General features: G+C 33.2%; 1 protein-coding gene and 1 pseudogene across 2 annotated transcripts; one reads left to right on the forward strand and one right to left on the reverse strand.

The window, feature by feature from the left end:
• LOC109842677 (F-actin-capping protein subunit alpha) lies at nucleotides 792–9,004 on the forward strand. 2 transcript variants are annotated; one of them, XM_020411525.1, is made up of 10 exons: nucleotides 792–995; nucleotides 1,083–1,198; nucleotides 2,394–2,483; nucleotides 2,873–2,937; nucleotides 3,246–3,407; nucleotides 6,102–6,180; nucleotides 6,365–6,442; nucleotides 7,644–7,718; nucleotides 7,809–7,844; nucleotides 8,646–9,004. In XM_020411525.1, exons 1-10 carry the CDS (start codon nucleotides 890–892, stop codon nucleotides 8,751–8,753), a joined length of 915 nt encoding a protein of 304 aa, XP_020267114.1. In that variant the 5' UTR covers nucleotides 792–889; the 3' UTR covers nucleotides 8,754–9,004. The 2 variants fall into 2 exon arrangements, with proteins under 2 accessions (XP_020267114.1, XP_020267115.1); XM_020411526.1 differs by lacking the exons at nucleotides 7,644–7,718; nucleotides 7,809–7,844; nucleotides 8,646–9,004 and adding an exon at nucleotides 6,744–6,963.
• On the reverse strand, nucleotides 8,610–21,174 carry LOC109842678 (annotated as a pseudogene).

The raw sequence follows: 21,688 nt of genomic DNA on the forward strand, positions 1-21,688 counted from the left end.
ATTTAGCCTTCTGGGTGATGATCCTACCGTGTTCATCTTTGGTGACGTCTATCTTCTCAAAAAAATTCCACACATCGGATCTCGACCTTTTAGGAGCTTTTGGTGCAGATTCTTCGCCACCAGATTCAGGTTTAACACCGGTAGGAGGAATAGTTGTTGTAGGAGGACTCATTTATGGATCGATAGGAGATAGGTTTTGTTCTTCACAATCAGATCCAGAAGCCATTTGATTGAAGTATTAGAAAATATAAGAGATTATAAGAGAGTATAAGATTGTACAAGAGAGTATTACAGAGAAGTAGATGAGTTTTGGTGTGAGGAGAAGAAGTAAAAACCCCCCTCTATTTATAGAAGTAGCCTCCTAGGCAAATAATAAAAAAACCCTCATATTCTAGCCGTTTTGACCATTTTTAGGGACAAAACAGTCAAAACGTAAGTTTTGGCCGTTATGCCGGGCCGGGCCGGCCCGACCAAAACGGTCATTTTTGACCGGATTGTTCCGAGCCGGGCCCGGGTCCGGACCGGTCGCGTTTTCGCGGGCCCAGATCTGACTCAGGCGTCCAGGCCAAACCCGGCGAACCCAGCCCGACCCTTTTTGGACAGCCCTAAGTTAACCCTCGACTCGTACGTGCTAGTTTATTCCATTTGGCTCACAAGCGAGACCACAACAGGCTGATCCAAACCATCGGGTTATCGGGTCGGATCTTCAAATCACAAGCGGATTATCGGATGAGATCCTCAAACCTGAAACCCACGACTATAAAATGGACCCAGTAACGATGAGCGGGTCCCAGTCGCCAGTAACACAATCCAGTCTTCAAGAAATGGACGCCGCTCTCTCTCTCCTCTCTCTAAAATCCAATCTCACGCTCTCTCTCCTCTCTCTCTAATGGCGGACGGCAGCGAGGAGGAGATCGGAGAGAAGCAGAAGAAGGAGATCGCCAAGTGGTTCCTTGCCAACGCCCCCGCCGGCGAGATCCAGTACGTCGCCAAAGGTCTCTCCTTGTTCTTCAATTTTCGATATATTTTCAATTTTACTGGATCAAGAAACCCTAATTCAGGACAGTTTTTCTTTGGTTTAGATGTTCGATCGATTCTCGGAGACGATGAAATCTATGAAATGGCGGCGGAGGAAGCGTTCCCTCCGTATAACAAGGCGCATCTCATTACTCTGGAGCTGCCTGATCGAAGCGGCGATGTGAGTTCTTCTCTCTCTTTGAGCTGCATTGTGTTTTTGATCTGAGATTAATTCGCACAATTTTGAAGGATTTTCGAAATTGGAATCCAGATTGTTGTTTGGGAGATATTTAGGGGGTGTTTGTTTCAAATCCTATAATTTTAGGATATGGATTTCACCATGGGATTTGAAATCCATAGGTTTTTAAACATGGGTTGGGATTTCAAAAATGTTGTTTGTTTCATCATTATTTTGGGATATGTAATACTATAATTTGTAATATTTTATTTGTTTCAAACTTAAATTATAGCATTACAAATTTTAGAATTTGAAATCTATAGTTGTAGCAAACAAAATTTAGGATTACCAAAATAATGATTGGTGAATATAAGAACATTTAGTGAGCTTACCTCCCACAAAAAAAAATACAATTGTATTCAATTGGGGGTAATCATAACTATTCAAATTTGTACTCCAGCGGCTATAAACGGTCATAAACCAACCCGATACAATTTAAATAAAAAATATAAAAATAAATGATAATATAGACCTCAGAAAATGGTCATTTTTTTCAACACCTATATAATAAAATTGCATTGTAGATTGCATTCAAATAATGGACTGCCTCATCTAAAAATTGCAAAAGCAATCTAGACTGCATTTTGGTCATTTTTTTCAACACCTATATAATGAAATTGCATTGTAGATTGCATTCAAATAATGGACCGTCTCATCTAAAAATTACAAAAGCAATCTAGACTGCATTTTCATTAATGAACACCTCCTGTAAACAATGAAATCCCATTGTAGTTGGCATTATCAATATGTGACCAATCATCATAGCTAAATCTGATAAACTCAAAAACCCACTTTTTTCCTAGAATTTCAAATTCAAGATCACTAGCTCAAAAAAAAAAAAAAAACTTGAACAAACACCCCGAAATGAATTTTGCAACATTTTAATAGATTGTAACAAACCCACATTTTCATCCATAAACAAAGGTTATGGAATCCATAAACTCAAAAAAAACCCACTTTTTCATCCTAGAATTTGTAATCTACCCTATATCCCAAAACAAAAGTTGAAACAAACACCCCCTTATATTCTATGGTTACTGTTAATTATTTAAGGTGAGAATTTCAGCACTATGTATTGACTCTTGAGTTCATTAATTAATTAATGCAGTGTTGTTTTTCTATTTTTGGATGATTAAAGATAATCATTTCAACGTTTGGGGAAGTTGATATGTGCAACTACTTGGATCCCAGAACTGCCCAAGTTGCTACAGTGGATCATGTCAAGCAAGTAATCTCTCGTCTTTGTCTATTAGCCTCAACATCATTTTCTTTGCTCAGTATTTCAATGGTGTATCGGCTTTATATTGATAATCACATTTTGGTCTGTAAAGGTTTCAATCTTGATGTCTACTTTGCATGGTTGCCTTGCATTGAATAACTTCACTTACATAGCCAATAATTCCTGAGTCAAATTCAAGCTAATACATGTATTGTATTAAGATATGTTTTGAAAGACTTTTCATTTTTTATTTGTATCATCATTGTACTACTCTTGACTGGATCTCCAAAATGACATTCTATGGCACTTCCTTACTATGCATTGATTCACTTAATCACCATTGGTATAATATGTTATACTGCTGTTGTCATTTACTTCAAGTTTTGGAATTTGTTTAGGTTTGTACAAAGGTGAGAGCTGCAACTGATGATGAGCTTCCTTCTCCATATATTGAGGAGTTTCGGTATGATTTCCTTTCAGTGACTTACATATCTAAATTAGGGTCTTCTATGATTGCAATCTCCTACTTTTCTTTTGGTCTTCTTTATTTTTGTACCTCCACCTTCTCCTGCTGACCTTGACTTGGAATTTTGAGAGAACATGACTAAGTTTCAACTTTTATTAGATGTTGTGTTGAGCCACCTTTGTTGCTTCAAAAAGCATATCTCTAGAGTTAGGCCACTTCACATTCCATTATGCCATGTCTTCTCATATGTCTTGTGGCATGTCTTCTCATATGTCTTGTTTAATGTGTTATGCATGTCCCTGCAGTGATGCCTTGGATGTTGAACTCTGCAAGTATGTTGATGAAGCTTATCCGAAAGGAATATGTGCGGTTTATTGCACTAAGGGAAAGGATGTGGAAGGACCTGGATCTGACTTTGAGTTCTCTGTGGTGATTTCTGCTTCCAAACTCAGTCCCCAGAATTTCTGGTGTGTGAATATATCAATAAGTTTTCAATTGCATTGCATTGGCATATTATATATTGTATACCTCTCTAAGTGTATGTTTGGTTCTGTGTTGCTGAAACACCATGTAGACAATGCAAGTGTTTTTGGTTGAATGTTATTGCACCAATATGTTGTTGCCCTGCATTTTAAGCTGGAAAAGTGGCATTCAAATGAGTGATGGAGTAAAGAGCATTCATCCTGTGCAAAAGAAAATTCTAGTCACATGATTGCATTGTTTGTTATCAACCAATTGTTAATAGTTAATTAATTTTCTTAGTGATTGGAACTAGTTGCAAAAACTTGTCAATCAAAGTCGTATGATGCAACTCCTACATCTGATGTTGAAGCTGCTTCTTTGTTGGAGCTAAATTGTTGCTCCAATAACAATCAAGCAAACATACTCAAGTATGGTGTGACCTAATTTGTCACCATTTTGTAAGACATTTATCTCTATGGTTTTTAGGCAGCATTTTCAATATGGCATGAAAACTTCTTTTTATAAGCTATTTTTCATGAATTCTAACAATATTCAGTTATGTTACCCTAAATCTTCAAGTTTGTTATAAGTAGGGAGTGATGTATCTTGGTAGAGAGTTTAGTGGTCATTTGCTTAGTTGCACACTTATATTAGATGTTTTGTCCTAATGCCAAACTTGCTCATAAAAACTTCCAATAACTACATATAGTTTTCCCACCAATTGCCTTATATATGATTCTAGTGAAATACATGTCTATGGAAACTCTTTTCAAATCATTAAAGTTAAAAATCATTAGTTCCACCCTGAATTTGGACATAATATACATACGACTACCTGATGAACACTCTTGTCATGATAGCTTTCCATCTCGTGGTTGTAGTTTGTATATTTATTTCATTATTTTTTTTGTCCAAGTTTTCATTTTCAGTCATTAATTTAGTACTTGCTAGGAGCAAGGTATCTTTTCTGCTCATTGTGTTCTGTGCAAGGTATCTTTTCTGCTCGTTGTGATATGTTATTGTGATTATGCTATGACAATATTGTCATAGACTCATATTGCGACTCCACATAGCAAACCGACTGATCATTCTTTCTGCCTCTAGACTTTTTATATGTCTGGGACAAATGTTGAAGGTTTCTCCTGCAGTGGACTAGCTTAAACTGGGGAACAATAAGATGAGCTTCTCCTACCTGCTAACTAGCCTTCAAGGATTTCTTGCATGCCTCTCCTGTCCATAGTTTCCTTGGCCATGTGCAGGAATTTGGCAACAATAAAATGAGCTCCTACCCTGACTAGCTTCTCCTACCTGCTAAGATGATTTGGTCGGCATCAAGTCATCCAAATGTTACATAGAGCCTTCTACTCCATGTTCTTTAATTCCATCCTTATGGAAAAGGCTTAGATGGATGACAATGATTTTTAGGAGTCTTGCAAAAATCGTGGATCCATATTTGTGTTGTCAACTTGTCATCATATTTAATGTTTAATGACAACGTGGTACCCTATCTGCATTGTTTTAATTATCCCCGACATGACCCAATATATCGCCGGATATATCCTTTTATAGCGCTTGCCGCAACCGATATGGTCTCTAAATATCCTTTACTGCTTTTTGGCTATTTTGGGCGATATATCCCAGTATGGTGATATATTACCGATATCTTGGCTAATACATCCTTTTATATGGCTTGTCGCAGAACAATATACTGCGTTTGGCAATTTTTGGGTGAGATATCATGATTTTCCTATTATATCAAATGACATTTTGGCTTATAAAATTAAACTAAATGTTGCAACATTGATTTGTACTTTTGTTTGTTTTACAAGGTTGATTAGTGATCCTAAACATATATTATTCATATTTTATATGCTTAGATTGCATTAAGTATGTTGTGATTACATTTTAGTGCATTATGCTATATATGCAAACATCAATTGCGGCATTCTGATATTTACCACATATTCCTGATATTTCCCTGATATCTGCAATCCGATATGAATTTTGGTCATCCGATATTTCCCTATATCCGATATTTAAAACCTTGCCTTTCTGTGCTATCCACTAATTCATATTGAACAACTCTGAAAACAAACATAATGTTTATGTGCAGGGTCATGAATAACTTAGAGAAGTTAAAAGTATGAGAATAATATTTTTTCCAGCTACTCTAAACATGTGCATTTGTCAAAACAATCTGAAATTCATATCTTAATAGTTGACCCGCTAAACAGTTGCACACTTGAACTTTGTGAATAATAGATATCAATAGACTTTTAACAACTTATTCTTAGCTAGATTTTTTGGATAATAATGATACATGTTCTCTCCTCTATGTGTTTTTGTCATACCGTTCTATTAAACTATTTCTACTCTTCCAAAATTGGCTTGCAAATTGCTGATTTCTTATCCTTTAGAAAAGACTGGTAAGTTTATGTTGAAGTCCCAGATATCTCACCTTGAGTTAACCTAGTGATTCATCTCTCTAGCAAAACCTAAGATAGATACAACAAGATTTGGTTACTGAGACTTTCAGTTATTTTAGCACCTTTTACATTTACGTACTTTATACTTATTTTTTCCAATATTTATGTATAGTCATGCTAGAATGATACTTAATTCTCACATTAGTATGTAGAAACAAATTTACTAGAGTCATTGTTATAGTATCTCATGATAACTTTTATGGCATTTTCAAGCAATGGGAGTTGGCGTTCAATTTGGACTATTGAGTTCAAGGACGACTTGCAAGTTGTTGAATTAAGTGGGAAGCTGCAGGTAATCTAAACATATATTATCACGCTGCAGGTAATCTAAACATATATTATCACACAAAAAGTTTGGAGAAAATAGAGAACTGAAAAGACTGCCCTGATTCGTGGACATCAAGAAGAGCCTTTTTGCTTCTGAATGATTTTTATTTCTGTTACTCGATCTCTGAGAAAATAAAACTTTCTGTCAGGTTGGTGCTCATTATTTTGAGGAAGGAAATGTGCAGCTGGATTCAAACAATGACTGCAAGGATTCTACCATGATGCAGGTTATTGCGAGATTTCAATAGAAATTTATGTAACAAATAGTTCAGTACATATAACTGCATGCTAAATGCAGATGCAAATAATAGATCTTTAACCTTGCATTGTACTCGAGTTCTAACTTCCGAGTTATTCTATTTTGTATGGTCCATAAACATAAATGGCAGCCTTTTTTCAATACCTGAACCTAGTTTCTTTCTCCATTCAACTTCATGGAAGTCCACCACCTTAATCAAAATAGAAACTCATATGCTTCTTGGAGGAGTAAGGAAGAACCTGATCAAATTGTGTGGGCATGTGGAACAGGGAACATCTCTACTGGTCATGAGAAACGAGGATTTTTGTTGATGCAGCAAGACTAGAACACAGCTCAATTGACATCGGTTGAGATGGTTCAAAAGGGTATTATAGCTGTTAATAACAGACTTAACAGAGCTGAATATAACCAATCCTGCAATAAAGGCTTAGTGTTGTTGCTTTGGTGGTGGTTGTGTACTGTAAAACTTCAATGAATTTTCATTTGGTTTACGCCTTTTCACTGTACTACTGCCTTTCACAAAATTCCTATCAGTCCAAATGTTTAGAGCCACCTATCTTATAATTCTCTTTTTCTTGTCTTGTTATTTCTCCGTCTTAAAATTTGAATTCAGCAATATTTTTCTTAACATATTCTTCTTGATTACCCAAGAATGTAGCTCCGGAAACGCCACCTTGTGGCTCTCCTGAAATATCTTCTCCTTTTAATTCCTTGGGTATTCAACAGTTGGCAGAAGCACTCCACCCTGTTCTAGAATGTAGACAATTTTTATAAATCTCCTCATATCTTAAGAGGTAAGCTGGGTTTAGTGATTGTAACTTCAGAGTTTTTCTATCACATACACCTTCATTTGGATCCCCAGTCAAGTTATAGAACACTACAATTTACAAGATTGGCAATAGTAATTGGTATGACTTGACCTTTTAGCTTGATTTACCCCTGCTTTTCGTTATCTTATCTATATATAGGTCTGCGTTCTATCACACATTTGCTAGGTCTAGTTGCTGGTTTCAATGCAAAGTTACTGTTCAGTTTAATATATGTCAGGAGGTTTTTCTTTTTTTCTTTTTCCTGAGGAATAATATCAGGAGTTAACTTACTTGATAAGCAGTATCTTGATGCCTATTCAATTGTAACTTGTTCGATAAAGTGACTATCTGCCTTTTCAGGCCCCTGAAGATTGTGCTGTTGCAATAACGACAATGATTCGTGACCATGAAGCTGAGTATACAGCATCTCTTGAGGTTACAATCTTCTTTTAATTTTGCTTTGGATAATTTAATGATCAAGTGATTGTTGCTTGAAATTCTTTTTAACTTTTGATCGTTATGCAGGCGTCATACTTAAAGTTACCTGACACCACTTTCAAGGTAATAAGAGATTTAACAAACTTTTTTTTTTTGAAAAATCATATTGTTATTTGAAAAGTGCTACGGTTCATGAATTGATGTACCTTAGGCATCTCATGATACTATGCTGTGTTCTAAAAACTGAAATGTTAACGTCAGTGGTCATACTGAATGCATCAGTTGAAAGACTTTATCCTTTTTCATCTAAGAGAAGCACTTTCTTCTTAAATCAATGAAATTGCTATCCGGTCCCCCCAAGTCATAAGTTATTTTAAAATTAGTCCCTCAAATCATTAAAGTTGCTATTAGCATCAATTCTTGTAAGTCAGTTTAAAGTACTCCCTCCAGTTGCTACTTTTACTATTGATTTGAGGGACTAATTGAAAACAACTATCGAGAATTGGAGGGGACCTAATAGTAATTTCAATGATTTGAGGGACTAATTTAAAATTTACTTAAGAATTGGGGGACCAAAGTAACTTCAATGTTTGGGGGACTAATATTTTAAAAAAAACCCTAAGTTTTATTGTTTACCATGCGTCAAATTAGAGCTACTCATGTTGAATGGTTGCAAACAAAATGGGAGTGTTGGTTTTCCAACATTTCTTTATATTTCTAGAGAAACTAAATGCAAGACCCAAATAAATCGTTCTTTTCTTATGAATCATGCTTCATGCTGATACATCTGATACTAGTTTTATTGAGAAATAAGGGTGCCCATTATTATTATTATTATTATCTGTCTCTCCTGTTCATTTCAGAAACTTTGTTTCATTCATAGTTGTTCATGCTATCTCATTAAACCTTTCTTCTAAGATACAGGATCTTCGGAGGAAGCTTCCTGTAACCCGAACTCTATTCCCATGGCACAGCACCCTGCAGTTCAGTTTAAACAGAGACATCACAAAAGAATTAGGAATTGAAAAGTGAAAATACAAGCCAGTTATTAGTGAAGAGGTTGACTTTTTTGTGCACAAATATGAAGATGTATGTCTCTTGTAACTTCATGTATACTCCAAAAGCTCATGTGAGATAGAGAAGTATTATTCATTGAAATATGTACAAATTCGCGTTAAATGGCATTTTTTAAAGGACAGCAAGTAGCATGTATACTTGATATTCATAGAGGAGTTCAGATACTCTCATGAAATTTCCAAATTTTTGTTCAGTGGATGTTTGAATTTTGTTTACATCAGAGATTTTGGTCAATATGTTTTGCAAACAGCTCACAGATTTCTGTTATGGCCTTTGTTACATATGTATTTACCTGGCAATTGCCACACCCCTGGTACCTAAAAATTATATACATGACACTTGGGGGGTTATTAGTTGGGACAAGTTGGGGGTAAGTGGGATAATCGTTCTAACTAGTTCTTGTGTACGTGCAAAGCACGAGGTTAAATATTAAAAAATATATTTTTTGTTTATTTTCTTACTATAAAATAAGTGAGATTCATTTTAAGTTAAAATCTATAAACATGGATTATTACATTTGTCATAAATTTTATTTAGATATTTTTAAAAAATTTATGAAATAGATGATTAATTTTAAAAATCTTTTATGACCAGGAATAAACAACTAACAAGTTCGTAGTAGAAGCTATGAGAACGTAGTACATTCTTAAGAATTATTAATCTTAGTTTGTTTATAATGATAGGATCTCATTATTAACTAACTACAAGGCCTAGTACATTTTTTTGTTGGGCCCATATGTCTCCTCATTGCAATGAATGTTGTACAATTTAAGTACAAAGAAAAAGACAGGTTGATCAATGATGTAGTTTGGTGAAGGGAAACTCTAGCAGCTTAATTTGGCATGTAAATATATTATAGATGGAGATGGAAAAGAGTAGTTTTGAAAATAGTGGGTGTGCGTGGGTAATTAATATGATTTTTATTTTTGTGGTTTTCTTCGTTCATTTTCAATATATCTGCGGTCCTATAGATATATATATAACTATAGCACCGCTACTCTCTTTTAATTTTGTGGAAGAGTTTGGGTGTTAAAAAAATTAAATTATATAATTCGGTTAAAGTAGGATCATATAAGTTAAGCGCATACATGAGATTTATTTTAACTAACACCCATGTGTAAATATTACAATTGGCATTGTGATCTAAAATATGTGTGAGGTTACCTTTGATTTTTATACATATTTTGTGGTCTGAAAAAAGATCAAACATACAATATAAGTAATTGCTTTAAAATAATCTAATCTAATCTAATAAGAAGAAAATAGATAAAAATGATATGATAATTATTGTAATTTTATAAATTATAATTTTTAAATAATCTAATCTAATTTAGTAAGAAGAAAACAACAAATGCATATACCTGTTGAAAGAGATGAAAGTACTATAAAAATTATTATAATTTTTAGTCTGAAAAAAAGATCAAACATACAATATAATTAATTACTTTAAAATAATTTAATCTAATTTAATAAGAAGAAAAAAGATAAAAGTACTGTGAAAATTGTTGATATTTCTTGATATGAAAAAAAGATCAAATATACAATATAATTAATTACTTTAAAATAATCTAATCTAATCTAATAAGAAAAAAATAACAAAGGCATATGTCTGTAGAAGGAGATGAAAGTGCTATGAAAATTGTTGTAATTTCTTAGCTTATATACATTGGTATGTGATGTTACATGTGAGAGGATAACAATTGTAAATAGAGTTCTATTTAAATAGCTTATATACATTGGTATGTGATGTTACATGTGAGAGGATAACAATTGTAAATAGAGTTCTATTTAAATAATAAGAGTATAATTAAACTTTAAAAAACAATTGTAAATAGAGTTCTATTTAAATAATAAGAGTATAATTAAACTTTAAAACTAATTATGCAGTACTGTGAACTACTTGAATTTTAGCTGGTGAGAGATCGCCACGTTGTGTCCTCATATCGTAGCCGTTTGTTTTAATTTTTTTATAATTTTGAGAACGATTTTGTCTCTTTAATTTGTTTGGTGTATTTTGCAAATACCCCATACACATTATGTACATTTGTATGTCTGCGTTGTTCCTAGGTTCGACCTCTAGGGCATACATTATTTATCTCACTAATTTGTTTGGTTTTTGCATATAAGCCCTTCATCTTGTATACATTTGTAAATTTGACATTTAATAATTTCATTCATGTTTACATTTTAATTTAAATTATATCCTTATCTTCATACTCTGTATATCCAATAAAAATTCATTAATTTATCAACCCACTCTTACTTAATGGATTAATATTTAAATTTCAAGGGTATTTTGGTCTACTAAAAGATTTTCCCGAACTCGTGCTTTTAAAGGGAGTATGATTGAATAATTTTATCCCTTTGGAATATTTTGAGTGGTGTAAAGTGGGACAATTTAGAATAATTGGATAATTTGAAGCTTTAATTTGATAATTCACGTAGAATAATTGATGATGTGATACCTTATTAAAGTATAATATTTATCTATCAATTAAGTTTAAATTAATTTACCTATTTAGTTTAGTATATTATTTGGTATGTTATTATAATATAATACATTATTTTACTTTATACTAAAATATAATATATTATATAATAATTACTAACTAATTATTACTATATTTAATATTATAAATTAATATAATATATTATATTATATAATAATTGATATATTATACAAACAACATATTTAATATAATATTTCAATAATATAGTATTTAATTAAATATTAGAATATTTTGTTTAGTTCAATATAATATTATTTAAAATATAATATTTTATTTTATTTTATGATTATTACTATAATTAAAATAGAATAATTGATGACATGATTCATTATTATATAATATAATTAATATATTGTTATATTAAATATATAAACACTATATTATAATACAATATTATATATCATATAAATACTACAATAGTATTTTTATTCTAACTCATAAAATATATATTAAATAAAATAAAGTAATATTATAATTTATGAAATAGTATTAACCAATATGTAATAATGATATATAATAATGCTATATTAGATAATATTATATAATATTTTATTATCTTACGTTATAATAAAATTTTATAATATAATATATTTAAAATATATTATATATTATAATACAATTAACATATATTAGGTATTTAATAAATTAGTGCTTTAAAATTATCCCACTTTCCTCATGATTGTCCCAAAGTTAAGAATAGAGTAATTTTTGGAGGTTGAGACAAAAAGTTTGTATAGAAGTGGGATAATTTTAGAAAAAATGGGGGTAATTATCCCAATCTCATTGTCTTAATGAATAACACCTTAAAGTAAAAACTCAATCCCATTGTCCCAATGAATAACGCCATAAATTAAGAATTTGAATCCTCTCCACTACAAAAAAGTCGTGGAGAGACCACTAATTTTAATCTCAATCGTTGATTACTTAATAGGCGGTTATGATACAATCTAAATCTAACACTTAAATACTCCCGTGTATTGCACACATTCCTAATTTGTACTAAAAGAAAAAATCACAACCACCAACTAGATAATCAATGGTTATGATTATGTAGTGGTCGCTCCACTACTTTTTAGATAGTGGAGAGGATCTGAATCCATAAATTAAAGTCTCAAAAATTATCTCACTAACCCCAAAATTACACCAACAAAGAGTACACTGCTGCTCTGATGGCAAAATTGGTTAAAATGAGTTGATACTAGCTTTAGAGTTTGTTTGGATTTCAATGGGGTTAAGGGAAGTCAAGGGAAACTAGGTGAGAGAATGGAATGGAAGGGAAGGGAGTTCCCATCCCATTGGTTATACCCCAATTTGAGGGGTAATAAATTTTATACTATTAGGGGGTGAACCAAAGGGAACTAGGGTGAATAACTTCACCTCCTAAATGTTCCCAAACAAGTTGAATGGTTCTCCTAACTTCCCTTCACCCTTATTCCACTCAATCCAAACAAGCCATTAATTTCATCCGGTGAAGTTTATATTTAATTTGCTAATAGCTTTATTTTCTACAATAAAAGAGAAATGCTGCTTCATCTGACAATATTATTAATTCTTGTTTTGGATAACAAGTTCATTACTCAAGTCTAAGCATTTAAGAGCATCTCCAACAGTTTCTTTAAAATTTTCTCCAAAATGGGGAAGCAAAAGTCATATTCTCCAACTAATTTTTACACCAACTCCAACAGCTTCCCCATTTTGAAGAATCTATTTTTTCCTCCAAAAATTTGGAGAATGCTGCAGATTTGGGGAAGCTTCCCCATTTTTTCTCCTTCATCCCTATTTTGGGGAATGAGATGCGGAATCTGTTGGGCCAAAAACCTAACTAAATTCTCCAAAAGTGAGAAATGGGGAAGCTGTTGGAGATGCTCTAAATATTATCATCCCCATATACTCTTCGGACGTCGCAAATAGAGAATTAATAAGACTCGATTCTTAGGCCTGTTTAGAACTGCAAGTGTTGAAATATAGATTAAATCTCGATTAAAAAAACGCATTCTATTTTTGTTGCAATACAGCCGAAGTTTCACCTTTTAACTTTAACTAGTATTCATCCCGTGCTAAGCACGGCATCCTTACAGATTATTTTTGTGCATAATTTTTACTCATCTCATTTTTTTTGTTTTGTCACGATAAATTTATCTTAAACATACTTATGAACATTATAACAACTTAACACAGATAGGTATTTGTGGACATTATAACAACTTAATTAAACTTAACTCAGATGGACAAAGAAAAGAGAGTCATAATCGGTATTTATGTACATTATAACAACTTAATTCAACACGATAGGTTTTAGAGAATATGAATTTGCTAATAAACTTACAATGATGACCTCCTCTCGGACTGAGATCTTAATCAGTACTTTGAAAACATGATGTTGCACTGCAGAATAGATACATAAAAGGCAATTAGTTTATATCAAATGAGATTATCTCATTTTCTCTAAAGCATTTATCACGTGCAAAGCACGGCTAGTATTAATCTTTTGGTCTGTTTTATGGGTACATATTTTCATGCATCACTTGCGCTACTGTTATAACACTTTTTGTTGTCTTTCTTAATTTCAGCATTGTTCTCAATTCAAAGAATTATTGTTAAGTTTCAATTGAATGTATTTATGCTTAAATGCATGTTTTCTCTACTTTTGCTAAGTTTCTAAACTTAAATGCAAAATAATTACTCATAATAAAACATCCAAATTGACTTTACTCTTCAATTCGTATAAGACTGAGGTGAAGGGTGTAGAAATGTGAGAATCCAATTGCAATATGTTAGAATGTCTGCCCAATAGGTAGATCATGAAAAAGTTTGAACTTTCAAATATGAGATTCACCTGGTATATGGATCTTAATAAGTGAAAGTTGACCGAGGCTTTTGAGTTAGGAGTAACTGGGAACTTAGACCAAATTTAAGCTTGATTTACCAGACAAATATCTCACAGATGAAGTTCACCTACACACGCAAAAACCTGACCAAATTTAAGCTTGATTTACCAGACAAATATCTCACAGATGAAGTTCACCTACACACGCAAAAACCTCTCTAACTTAAATGCGTCCCCTCAAGACAAATATCTCACAGATGAAGTTCACCTACACACGCAAAAACCTCTCTAACTTAAATGCGTCCCCTCAATCATATCCACCAACACCCAGCCACATGCACATTCAAATCTCAAAGTATATGCTTAACTCAATGGAACATGCTTACCTCAATGGAACATGGGGATATATGAGGGCAGATGAAGTACATGAACTTGCTTTTTTTACCCATTGCATTCAATGATTGTTATCCTATAAAGCTTTGTGTTGCAATGGTTACCACTTTATTAGACAGTAAAATTTTCAATCATTGCTTTGTACCACTATGTACTTTGTTTTCCTTCAAAATGTTGTTATGCTCCTTCGATGAAACTATGATGAGACCTAATACCTTTAGCACTCATTTTCAGACCAATTGTGCAGATGTGTATCACAGCAAGCATTTGATCCTGAGTTCATGGTCTCATTTTATGATGTAGCCTTTTTTGTTGGCTGCACGGTCTGATGCTAAACCATTTAAGCAAGATGGAAGAAATGCATCCTCCAAGTACGGAAATCTTCAAATTGAAAAAAAAGCATGAAACTTCCCTCTTCTTTGGCTAAAATATCAGACTAAAAATATCATAGCCTACATTCTGCGATCAGATACTTCATAGGCTTGTGGTGCTCTTTGTTCACAGCGGCATAACAAGATATATTTTATAAAAATAAAAATAAAACTTAGCCATCTGGCATTAACTAACGTCTAGTGAAGTTACCAAAATATATCTAATTATTGAGTAAAACTACATCATGAGGCGCATTATATGAACGCCTATACTTGCCCTTGGAAATTTATTCATGTGCTTTCTGATCCTATAAACTCTTGTTGCATAATCTCCCAGTTCCATAAAGGCTTTCTTAGGCTTTCACAAATGTAAAATTATAAACATAACACTCCTAATTAAAGTCAGCCCTGGCTGCTTAGATTCTTTGTACCTCTGAATGTAACCACTCTTAATAAAAATAATGATAGATTCTCTCAAAACCCTAAAAAAACACAACCTCATGAACAATCGAATGCCCAAGATTCACACAAAATCTTGAACATCCATCAAGAGCATCAATTTAAACCTAAAAAGCCCTAATTCATCAAAATTCAGACAAATTAAGCGAGGACGAACCTGAGGTCGAATTGAAGAGTAAAGTCAATTTGGATGTTTAATTTTGTACTATTTCATGGATTTTCTTCGACCATATGACCAAAAAACCATAAGCACCCAAAACTCATAGTGTTATAAGCACCCAAACCTCGCTAAAATAAAAATTATCAAACATGAATATAAAGATAAAGGAATAAATGTACTTGTCAGCATCGTTCATCTTTAGGTTTTCCTTTACTTATAAAACACCAAAATATAAAACCAGACACGATAGCTCAAAGACAAAATAAGTTACCAACCTTTTTTGAGCTCTTTTCTCCCTGACTTCATACCTCTTCTGTGTTAGATCTGTTAGCCAAGCTCCAGGACTCACTAACTACACAAATAATAACCAAATGAAAAAAATTAGAAAGAGAAAAGATAAATCCTTTTACTCTGTCAATATACCCATCAATTTCGATAAACAATAGAAGAATATAAGCTACTAAGAGAAAATTTTATCGGATTAGCAATAAATAAATACAATCGAAATTGATGCATAACCTCTCAAAACTACATCATGTAACTACCGAAATGGAAAATATTAACTTTTGTTGCTACTGAAATGTAACTACATCATTTTAACTTTTGTTGTTATCACTATCTGAGCTAACAAATCTGTCAAACATCTGGACCAATTTTCAATCTAGAAATAGAAAATGAACTTCAATTATATATATAAACCATAAGCATCTGAACAATTACAACAAAAGTCTTAGAAGGCGCATTTTCAAAAGGTTTATTTATAGATTGACTGTGGGACTATGTCAATCTGGAGGTTTGCTAGCTCAGATAGGCGTCTTTTTTTTGTTAAGACGTTGAAATATAAGAAAGCACTTATTCAAAAGGCTTTACTTCAAAGATATCTTATGGGATCAAAGTTGTAGAAAGATGGAAGGGAAGCGACGAAGCACGTTTGCTAGCTCAGATAGGCGTCTTTTTTTTGTTAAGACGTTGAAATATAAGAAAGCACTTATTCAAAAGGCTTTACTTCAAAGATATCTTATGGGATCAAAGTTGTAGAAAGATGGAAGGGAAGCGACGAAGCACTTTTTTGTTGGCTGCACGGTCTGATGCTAAACCATTTAAGCAAGATGGAAGAAATGCATCCTCCAAGTACGGAAATCTTCAAATTGAAAAAAAAGCATGAAACTTCCCTCTTCTTTGGCTAAAATATCAGACTAAAAATATCATAGCCTACATTCTGCGATCAGATACTTCATAGGCTTGTGGTGCTCTTTGTTCACAGCGGCATAACAAGATATATTTTATAAAAATAAAAATAAAACTTAGCCATCTGGCATTAACTAACGTCTAGTGAAGTTACCAAAATATATCTAATTATTGAGTAAAACTACATCATGAGGCGCATTATATGAACGCCTATACTTGCCCTTGGAAATTTATTCATGTGCTTTCTGATCCTATAAACTCTTGTTGCATAATCTCCCAGTTCCATAAAGGCTTTCTTAGGCTTTCACAAATGTAAAATTATAAACATAACACTCCTAATTAAAGTCAGCCCTGGCTGCTTAGATTCTTTGTACCTCTGAATGTAACCACTCTTAATAAAAATAATGATAGATTCTCTCAAAACCCTAAAAAAACACAACCTCATGAACAATCGAATGCCCAAGATTCACACAAAATCTTGAACATCCATCAAGAGCATCAATTTAAACCTAAAAAGCCCTAATTCATCAAAATTCAGACAAATTAAGCGAGGACGAACCTGAGGTCGAATTGAAGAGTAAAGTCAATTTGGATGTTTAATTTTGTACTATTTCATGGATTTTCTTCGACCATATGACCAAAAAACCATAAGCACCCAAAACTCATAGTGTTATAAGCACCCAAACCTCGCTAAAATAAAAATTATCAAACATGAATATAAAGATAAAGGAATAAATGTACTTGTCAGCATCGTTCATCTTTAGGTTTTCCTTTACTTATAAAACACCAAAATATAAAACCAGACACGATAGCTCAAAGACAAAATAAGTTACCAACCTTTTTTGAGCTCTTTTCTCCCTGACTTCATACCTCTTCTGTGTTAGATCTGTTAGCCAAGCTCCAGGACTCACTAACTACACAAATAATAACCAAATGAAAAAAATTAGAAAGAGAAAAGATAAATCCTTTTACTCTGTCAATATACCCATCAATTTCGATAAACAATAGAAGAATATAAGCTACTAAGAGAAAATTTTATCGGATTAGCAATAAATAAATACAATCGAAATTGATGCATAACCTCTCAAAACTACATCATGTAACTACCGAAATGGAAAATATTAACTTTTGTTGCTACTGAAATGTAACTACATCATTTTAACTTTTGTTGTTATCACTATCTGAGCTAACAAATCTGTCAAACATCTGGACCAATTTTCAATCTAGAAATAGAAAATGAACTTCAATTATATATATAAACCATAAGCATCTGAACAATTACAACAAAAGTCTTAGAAGGCGCATTTTCAAAAGGTTTATTTATAGATTGACTGTGGGACTATGTCAATCTGGAGGTTTGCTAGCTCAGATAGGCGTCTTTTTTTTGTTAAGACTATAAGAAAAATCCGAAAGGAAGAAATTTGCATAGCTAATAGGAATTAGGAAATTAACAATAAAATATTGAGGAAAGCATCAAACATCAACATAAGAAGATATTACATGCAATTACAAAACTTTTTGGTGGGTTTTCCGTTTTTTTTTTAAGGATGGAATTTATAGGAAAAATCCGAAAGGAAGAAATTTGCATAGCTAATAGGAATTAGGAAATTAACAATAAAATATTGAGGAAAGCATCAAACATCAACATAAGAAGATATTACATGCAATATACAAAACTTTTAAATCTAAAATCCTGGCTAAGGACACCTAAAGTGGTCACACTGAGAACAGGCGCTTAACTGCAGCTTTTGCAGGCTGTTTAAACCAACATATGAGCACATAGAAGGCATACATGACAATGCACTAAGAAAATTAAAAGCTGAGGAAAATCTTTACAGCATCTCTCATTTTCCTAATTTACTATACAAACTTTTAAGTTAACATAGCTTTGATCTCATTAGTTATATATAATGAATTCTGTAAAAGCAAGGGCATCAAATAAAAAGTCTTCTGCTTCAGCATGTATTAGATTTAGTACTTTATTTGCTACATGTACATGAACTGAAGATAAATAAATTCCTACTTACAGAAATTTTAAGCTGTGCACCAGAACCAAAGCTCAAATCTCCAGCTGGGATGGGCAAAACTTTTGAATCAACAATTGGATTTGAAACAGGATCTGTTGGCATATCATTTTCCGATTCACGTAAAATAGCATTAAACATCGCAACATCTAATCTGGAGACGCATTGCTCCATCACCTAATCGAAATAAAGAAAATCATATTTATTCTTTCAAAGAAAAGTAACCAATCAATAATGTTATTCAACATAGATAGGAGGGAGGGAGGAGGGAGGGAGGGACCAGAATATTGTGTAATTTATGTTGCTAAATACCAGATTATCATATGTCGTAGAAATGGCTAGGAGCTACTAAAAAATTTCATGCTAGTTTTTCTCACATGAATGCCTGTGACTTTAACTTGAAACTGCATCTTTTAAAGAATGGTACTAAAAAGATATTTCAACTTCATACCTTTCATGCTAGCACAGGCAAGCAGCCACATTCATGGCCCCCTGACCGGACTGGACAAAGTCTGGTAAAGGCATCATGAAAAGCACTGTTCCAAAGGTTGATTGAAAAACTTCCTTGCTCTTTATCACCTAGAGCTGGTCCTAACATCTTTTCATGGCCTCTCGTCGGATACACATTCTCCATTGGAGATTGCATGTGTGGAGTCAAGGTCTGGAAAGACAATCATTAACAGTTTATGTATAACTATAGTACCTTTTTAAAGCCTAGTTAGCCAAATATTACAGATGATTTTAAGCAATAAAATAACATGACAAAATTCTGAGCTGTATGAAATAAACAACATTTACATCATCATTTATTCCTCCATAACAATCATTTAAAGATCAAATTTGATCTCCTTCTTATAGACTCCAAATTGGAACAACTCAACTTCTTTTTAGGTGATGATGAACCCATTCCTTGGGCACTTTTGCTTTAGCAGAGTTATTCAAATGTCCAGGTAGCTGAGCAATGGAGAAAAGATTTGAAGTGAAATAATTAAACATTTGAAGGTCAATAGTTTAAAAGGCACATGCGCGAAAATATGCAGCAAACATATCTAGGAAGTAAATAGGGTAAGTTACAGAATACCATAAAAGTCATTCATCAGGTTCTAAAATTGACATTTTATCCTCTCCTCCTCCATTTTTAATCAAACAATTATCAATCTTTTTGATATAATCATCAATTTTAGATATAACAATCATGTATTTCTATAGGCATAGAAGTAATTGTCATATTTTAATACTTTATTGTCTTTCCATCCAAATTAACTCCAAAAAGTTTAAACAGAGGTACAAACTGTTATGTTTAAAAACCTCTGGTGTATTTCTGCAAATCATGTAAACCTCTTGGGTTTTCTGTAGTTTACCTTCTCCAAACTAAGGTTCTAACTGAATCTTCAACATACCTGCACTTGAAACTTCTCCAGAAATGGTGAAGCTAAGAGGAAAAGTGCTGCCCAGGAGAATGTATGGGATTTATTGATGAAGATCAATGCCAAGTGTTTGAGATCAAGAAATGTCAGCAGAGCTTCTGGTACATGTTCATCCTAATATCAAGAAATGTTAGGAGAGTGTGGAATTATGACTCCATCGCCCCAAAGATGCTCTCCCACTCCGACCCCCGCTCGCTCGTCCTCCTCCTCGTCGACGCGCCTAATTTAATTTCCATGGCTCCTTCCCCAAATCGCTCGCTCGCCTTCTCTCCACCTCCATCAACGGTTTAGATTTAGACATATACCGGCCACTTGTCGGAAATTTCACAATTTCAAGTTCGAGTTGCTATTCTCTCACATGGAAATGAATCAGCTTTATGGTAACAGTATAAAAATTTCCCTTTGATACCATTATCTACACGGAGATAGCTATTTGCAGTGAATAATAACCAACAAATCATAAAACAATTCATTGTCTTTCTCTAAAAAGAACTTTTTTAAGCCATCAAACATTACTTATTCTAATACTGACTGATAATTGATTTGCTGAATAATTCACTTTTTGACTTAAAAATCCAAATTATTTAACCAAAACCATTCACCCAAAACCCTAGAAGATCAATCACAAAACAACTCAATCAATTTCAGCAGCTGCCACGAATAATTTCAGATCCGATACCGCAACAAAACTAAACCCCAACAAAAAAAGCACAAAATAAACAGCGAAAAGAAAAAAAATTAAAGCACCTTTTTGCAAGTGAATGGAGAAGCGAGGAAGTAGATGCAATCTGTGTTTTTCTTCAGCGCCTCCTCCTCCGCCGTCGACGGGTGATTCACCTCCATCATCTATCGATCGGTGGATCTCAAATTAGGGCAAAAATAGAGGAGGAGGAAGAACTCGAGAGGGCTGAATAAGGAAATTGAGGTTTTTGAGGGGTTCTATTTGATGATTTGTAGCTGGGCTTCGATCGGTTTGAGAAACGTGACCAATTTGAGAAACGTTTGTGGAAGACGAAAGAAGAGTGGAAGCAGAGCAACTGCAGGGGAAGTTGAGAAACGTGGTCTATTTGAGTGCAACGTGGCAAATTTGAAAAAATTAAGATGAAATACGTGGATATTGAGGAGTTTTACTGTTCATCCTTGGGTTTTCCTTTAGTTATAGGGCCTGTTCGTTTGCCTTAAAAAAATGGGAAATCAAAGAAATGGAAAATGAAGAATTGTTTTGGAGTGTTCGGTTGGCTAAAAAAAAAAAGAAATCAAAGAAATGGAGATGAGATGAGATGAGTTGTCACATTATTATTGGATGATGTGAGTGATTTTTTAAGAAAACTAGTTTTGATGTTGTTCGGTTGGCGAAAAAAAATAAGGAAATGAATTATAAGAAACCTATTTCCTGTAGTTTTCTTGTTTTCTTTTGTTCGGTTCATTCTTAAAAATAAGAAATGAAATGAGATGAGATGAGTTGTCATTGTATTATTGGTTGATGTGAAGAAAGATTAAGAAATGTGTTTTCACAACTTTTTGGGATGAA

The sequence above is a fragment of the Asparagus officinalis genome, chromosome 5 (genome assembly GCF_001876935.1).
Source record: "Asparagus officinalis chromosome 5, Aspof.V1, whole genome shotgun sequence".
In the NCBI taxonomy this organism is placed as follows: domain Eukaryota; kingdom Viridiplantae; phylum Streptophyta; class Magnoliopsida; order Asparagales; family Asparagaceae; genus Asparagus; species Asparagus officinalis.